General features: G+C 40.5%; 1 protein-coding gene across 1 annotated transcript in view; it reads right to left on the bottom strand.

Moving 5' to 3' along the window:
• Nucleotides 1-2,279: 2,279 nt before the first annotated feature.
• The window catches only part of LOC145404695 (uncharacterized), a gene marked incomplete at its 5' end in the record, with an annotated part of 5,539 nt that continues 944 nt past the window's right edge, over nucleotides 2,280-6,874 (bottom strand). Inside the window, 2 exons of the mRNA XM_080276248.1 lie at nucleotides 2,280-2,522; nucleotides 2,743-2,902. Of these exons, the coding sequence (XP_080132374.1) occupies nucleotides 2,280-2,522; nucleotides 2,743-2,902 (403 nt within the window). The remainder of the gene's footprint in view (nucleotides 2,523-2,742; nucleotides 2,903-6,874) is intronic.

Below are 6,874 nucleotides of genomic sequence, written 5' to 3'. Positions count from 1 at the left end.
CCAAGTGTATCAGGATGTAGCAACTAAAGGCCCGTCCAGACGATCGAGCAATGCCCGCGGGCACAAGCGAGCAGTTTGCCTGTTGACGGGCTCACCGCTTGTGCCCGCGGGCAAATGCGTAAATTGCCCGTGGCATTTTACGCATTTGCCCGCGGGCACAAGCGGTGAGCCCGTCAACAGGCAAACTGCTCGCTTGTGCCCGCGGGCATTGCTCGATCGTCTGGACGGGCCTTAAAACTCTAGGCATGTATGTTTATACATGCAGACATCCGGTGAATCACAGTCTATAACCCTGTCCACACGAGCGGGCAATGCCCGCGGGCACAAGCGAGCAGTTTGCCTGTTGATGGGCTCATCGCTTGTGCCCGTCAACAGGCAAACTGCTCGCTTGTGCCCGCGGGCATTGCCCGCTCGTGTGGACGGGGCATTAGTAACAGCTTCTGCAGTCATTTTGCAGTTCTGTTGATTAATTTATTCGATGGAAACAGGATCGGCCTAAGGCTAAAAATTAAGCTGGCTGCATGTAAATTGTGGGCACTGCTTTACTTTTGTGGGCAAGGTTAGTTTAAACTTTCCTGCTATGCAAGAGAGGCTGTCAAAAAATGAGTCGCTAAAGCACTGCACAATTTACAGGACCAAACTGATAACCTAAAGTCCCGTCCAGACGATCGAGCAATGCCCGCGGGCACAAGCGAGCAGTTTGCCTGTTGACGGGCTCACCGCTTGTGCCCGCGGGCAAATGTGTAAATTGCCACGGGCAATTTACGCATTTGCCCGCGGGCACAAGCGGTGAGCCCGTCAACAGGCAAAGTGCTCGCTTGTGCCCGCGGGCATTGCTCGATCGTCTGGACGGGACTTTAGAGAACCTAAATCAGTTTTTTTATTATCCCGAGTTCAGGTGCATCAAATTGTAATTCTAACAAATAACCCTAAATCATAATCGTTAACAGAACATCTACAAATGTATTACACAATACGTAGTAATTAGCTTTCGTTTTAGCATAATTCAAAGTTTTACCATTACTTAAATCTCTTGCCAGTCTATTATTAATGGGCTCTTCAGATATGGATGGGTGCTGAAGAGGGCCACCCTATCCCAAGGAAAGTAGAATAGAGATCTGAAGGCAAGATTTTGATTGCATAGGGTTCAGGTTTTAGATGAACCATGGACATGGACTACCTAATAATACAAATACGTGCCTGACAGACAGACCCACCTCTAATTCAAAAGCTAATGTTAGAGGGAGTAAATCTATCTTTACGTTGCATGACTGCACGTTAACTTGAGAGGGTTAAAAAAAAAAATGCTCCCAGTTTTTTGCTCAATATAGTAGACTCCCTCTCCGGGACCTCCGATGAACACGTTATAATAACGTGTGTTATTCATGGTACTACTGTACATGGTCTATTCATATAGCTTTTCGTTAAGTCCCGTCCAGACGATCGAGCAATGCCCGCGGGCACAAGCGAGCAGTTTGCCTGTTGTCGGGCACAATCGGTGAGCCCGTCAACAGGCAAACTGCTCGTTTGTGCCCGCGGGCATTGCTCGATCGTCTGGACGGGCCTTTACGCTTCCGTGAGTAATGTTTAATCCATTCATTTGTTGCCAACATTCAAAAACTGCAGCACTGAAGCACTTATGCAGTCTACACAAGTTAAGTACCCCTATAGTTAAAAGTGTGCAGTAGCAGGATTTTTTGTGTAACTGCATAGCATTTTTCCTTTACTCGAAACTTTCTATAACCATGTAAAAGACAACGTAAAACATGTTATCACTGGTAATTGTACGAATGCCTTTTATGGGCATACGCTAAATTAAAGAAGTTTTTACCCCAGGAATCTTGAAATCCCAAATGCAAATGAAGCAAATGTGCCATCAAGGTCACAGTTCAGTTTCTAGTCTTAAGTCTTGCCCCAACTGTAGCAAAGCTTCCCCCCAAAAAAAATAAACTAAAATAAATTTTTGAGCACCTATGTGCCCAGTTGTATAGGCATAGAACCACCTATATTAAGAATGTGTCCAAGTCTTGCAGGAATATGTAGAGACCTCGATGAAAGCTGTGCCACGACATCACTACAAGCGATTTAAGTTTTCAACTCTTAAATCGAGTAAGCTGTTAAGAGTCTTATGCCATTACATTTGCAATACGACCAATCAAAGACATCCGTTTACTCTCACAATCTAGCCCGTTTTGTAATAGGTTAGTTATACAAATAACTCAAAACTGATGCAAATTTAATCGAGTCACATGTTTAACATTTTTATAATTCAAAAAGTTTTACTGCCCATACAGAGTGGTGGAGGTAACCGTAGCCGTTAGTATCTGGGTCTGAGTCGTGATTATCTGCTGGTTCAAGAACTGTGTGCTTACAACAGGAACAGTGTGCACCTGGTGAGCTATGGCCACATGGGTGATACTCTGCACCAGATCAACAGTAGAGGTAGTGGTGAAGAAACTCGTGAACACAGAGGTTTCAGTTATTGCCGAGTTGACGCCGACAGTTGCAGTGACGAAGAATACCTGCAATAAAACTGGTCACTTGCTTTTTCTACGCAAAGTGCTTTTATCTAAAACTACTTTTAATAGCTAGTTTTTCATTTATGCGAAATGCTGGTTTTACTTGTTAATCAGATACATTTTTCTTACTGGTATCTTTGGTATGTTACTATGAAGTTAGGTCTTCATTTAACTAAATTTTTTATCACTTCAATACTTTAAGTTCATTTGCTTTTATACTTACAGGAGTGGAAGTGACCCTCATGATTGATGTGTAGGTACGGGGGCTACTTTGTTGGTAATCCCAGCGAGTGATGTACTGGGTGGCTGTGGCAATGAATGTCGTGTAGTCCGTCACCCACACGTCAGTAGTAGTGGTAACACGCAGTGTATGAGTTTCAGTCACCTAAATCAAAGAAGCGAATTTGTAGTATAGGTTGGTTAGAGCTGAACACTATTCTAAAACTCGTTCCATGCATTTCCTATACGAAAGTTACATGCAGCTTAATCTACTTTTACCCGTGTATAGGCAGACCACAGGCAAACGCAGGTATTATTCACCTGACCCTTGAAAAATTGCAATCAATATTTAAGACAGTTTAGAAGAAGCTCTTGCACCTATTGTATTAAAAAATTTAGCGAGGTAGCAAGTTATAAAAGTAAGAGTTAGAGTTGATTTTTAATTTGTGCTTATTTTATAGTCTTTACCTATGTCTAGGCCTTCCAAATACAAGCTGCTAACTTCTCTTGTCTGAAAACCATCGAGAGTGAAGGTCCACTATTCCTAAGAGGCACAAACTAGTTAAAGAAACAAACAAACCCAGACCATTAAATGTTAATACCGATGTTAAGCTTCACCCACCGACCCACCTATCACCGAATTTCAGAACAATGCAGTTACTGTGACAAGGAACCATATATAATCTGTTCCAGTATCACCGGATGAATTTCAACCTGTTATAGTTATTCAGGGTTTCAGCATGCTGTAAACTTAACTATGCTGATCTGTAACTAGAACCCAATAGTGGCAGTCAACATTCAATCGAATACATGAAAAAATCAACTATGTCTTAACCGAGAGTCAAAAATATATATCTAGTCCTATTTCGAAGTCAGTTTTTCATTAACAACCCGATTAACCCCCGGCAATAAGAACCTTAAGTTCCCCCCCCCCCTCCCATTGACATGGTCACTCGAACACCAAGATTAAGCTCGATTTTGGTATAAAACCATGGCCCAGGAAACAATTAACTTAAGAAACGATCCAACTTAGAATCTGGATCCTGAAATCTTATCCGAATCCCTAACCGATGATAACATCTATCCTATTAGGAAAGTTGATTAGAAGTCACACGGCCATTGTCTGAAATAAGATCCAAGCGGCTCAAAGTACTTCACAATTTTACATTCTTTGCAATACAGTGTTCTAATAAACTTTGTACCACGACTCCAGGACTGTAGGAATTTTAAGACAAGTTAACCACTTACCGTGTCAGTAACAGTACTTGCTCGAGTTTGAGTAATAGTGTGTGTCAGAACGTGAGGGTCGTAGAATGGACGATTCTGGCACAAGGTCTGAGGGAAAAAAAAAAAAAAAAAAAAGTCAAGGACACTGATACTGGTCAAGTTGAAAAAAATTTATATATATATATATATATATATATATATATATATATATATATATATATATTAAGCAATTACTTGTGAATATAACATTCATATGAACAAGATTTTACATACCCCAACGACGACAGCCAACAACAATAGGGTTTTCACGAACATTGCCATCTGGAAAATCAAGAAAAAAAATTATACAAACTAAAACCAAAGTTATACAACCTAAAACCACCAATAATAAAGTCTATATGACAAGTATAACAATATAATTCGTTATTACAATTTTCATACTAACACAAACTATAAACCAATAACCAATAAAAAAAAAAAACACTAACCTTGATGCTTATTCAAGTACCTGCACTGCTTTGAAGTTCAACTGCAACTGACGAAAAACGCAGAGTTTGCGTCCTTTTTATACCTGTTTTTGGCGGGAAACTCGTGCCAACATGCGGCCTGACTATGACTTCGACTAGCAGGCTTATAAAACAAGTTTGATATTTAGCACCTTAGTAAGCTGTTATTCATTCATATCAACACAGTATCTACACAGTATGCATACCACTCATCTTTCTCTTCTTTCTTACCCTTAAAAAAAAAAAAAATCATTAATATACGTGTTTCGTTACTGACGACACGACAAATGCATCACTATGGAAAAAATGATCAACTACTCCATTATGGCTTATTATTTTAGAATTTTATCTTGCCGTTCAATTTGTGCAATTACGCCATTACGCAAATATTGCAGATGGCCTCTCTAAATTATATCATACCAACATTTTACTACTTGCTACTCGAGATCCCACGCGAGTGCTTAAACGAATCAACCGAGCTTCTTGTTTCATTGGTTTCGGAGGAAAGGTTCGCTCCGCAATAAAGTGGAGACGGCGGATTGATGGGGGAAAAAGAGGGGGGTGGGGGTCCTTGATGGCTAGAGGGATGGGGAGGGACAGAGGGGAGGGGAGGGAAGGGGTGAGTTTGTAGTGGAACTTGTGAAGTAATACACCAAGCCTACTACAAAAACTGATAATAAATGGTAATGAATCTACTACAATGCCTTCATCTCATTTACGGAAGTTGTGTCAACATAATACAATTTTATTTCACTAAGCCTTAATACGGATGCAGATTGTTCACTCATGAAGCCTATCTTATCTATCTATCTATATAGATAGATATAGACAGATAGACAGAGATAGGTAGATAGAGATAGACAGATAGATATATAGATATTCCTTCCTCATTAAATAATTCTAATAATGCATAGATAAATTTTTAGCTGTATCATCGTAACACATTTAACAGAGAACTTATAAATTAAGCAACAAATTCGAAGCCAATAATGACAACGTCTGGTGAAATGCGCTATGGTTCATTCACACGAGTCAAACCGTCCACATTCTTGGTTCCCCCTCGAAAGTTATGTCTTGCAACCCTTCACTACGATGACGCATTTTTGTTTTGTTTTTTTTCTCTTGCTTCAACCAGATGATTTTATTGCGTTTGCGAAAGGTCTCTCATACTGAAGGGGTTAATGAACGTCTAACTCTCCGTCCCAAAATTCTCTGGGTGTTTCAAGACTGATTCATTGAGTCCGGGGATGTGTTTTTCGCGCGCGCGCGCGTGCGTGCGTGCGTGTGTGTGTGTGTGTGTGTGTGTGTGTGTGTGTGTGTGTGTGTGTTTTATGGCCTCTCCTGATGACATTTTTCAGCTCGGGATAGACTTTATCAACTGGAAGGCTAGATACAGTATTTAATATGTCCACTCAGAACAAGTCTTTTCCCAATTACATAAAACCGGCTGTTAATATGATAAAAAAAAAAAAAAAAAAGCCTCTTCAAGATGCAATGAGTTAATTCCACCAATCCAGTGACGATGTTTCTCGCTCTTGCTGTCTCGTCTATTTCATTGTACCGAAGGAAGAATATTCGATCTGGACCAGTTAGATACAGCTTTCAACAATTACTTTCGGTCCGATGACGTATTTTATTACAATATTCTTGCTTCCTTCATACGATTTTGTTAACCTTGGAGGAATAATTTGTAGCGACGGAGTTAGAGTCGCGAATAACCCCCTCAAAACCAGATTCCTCTCCCTTTGAATAAAATCGTCTGAGGGTAGGAAGAACATATCGATAAAACATGATACCGGACATAAAGGATTAAAACAGAAACTAAAACAGAACGTACATTATAGTGCATGCAAGGTTGATTTCGCTCCTGTGAGGTGAAGAACTTCCTTGGCCTGTCAGGTAAAAAATGGGCCACCGCTCTTGTCCTGTGTTATCTCTCTACAAACTTCGTCACTTCATTTGCATCTTCAAACTTCCATACCTCGCTTTCTCACAAATTCACTCACCGTAACGAGTAATTTTCTTCTTGAGCTGCCACTTCTCTTGCTACATTTTCTTTCATTCACAATAACCCCTACAGCTCAAGGACGCCCTTTTTTTTTTTTTTTAGGGGGGGGGGGGGTTCAGCTTAAAACAGACTTTCCAGACTGATTGGCTTAACCTTTTTCATCATCCAAATTCTGTGCATTCCCTCTGAGTGACCAAATACTCGTAGTCTCAAATAACCTGTTTCTCTTCCGACTGTTGATCAAGCGACTGCCTTACTCCGCATTCTTCACCTGCGTCACAATATATTATCCGCAGTATATGCAGTCCTCACGTTCAGTTTATTCCCAATCAATATATTTCCACTGATCTTGTTCTTGCCAGTTCATTCTTCTGCCTCATTATTTATCATCTGAG

The sequence above is a fragment of the Coenobita brevimanus genome, chromosome 7 (genome assembly GCF_032717465.1).
Source record: "Coenobita brevimanus isolate Jiangsu-jjx chromosome 7, ASM3271746v2, whole genome shotgun sequence".
Taxonomy (NCBI): Eukaryota; Metazoa; Arthropoda; class Malacostraca; order Decapoda; family Coenobitidae; genus Coenobita; species Coenobita brevimanus.
The sequence above is the reverse complement of the archived record's forward strand: the minus strand, read 5'-3'. Positions and strand labels throughout refer to the sequence as shown.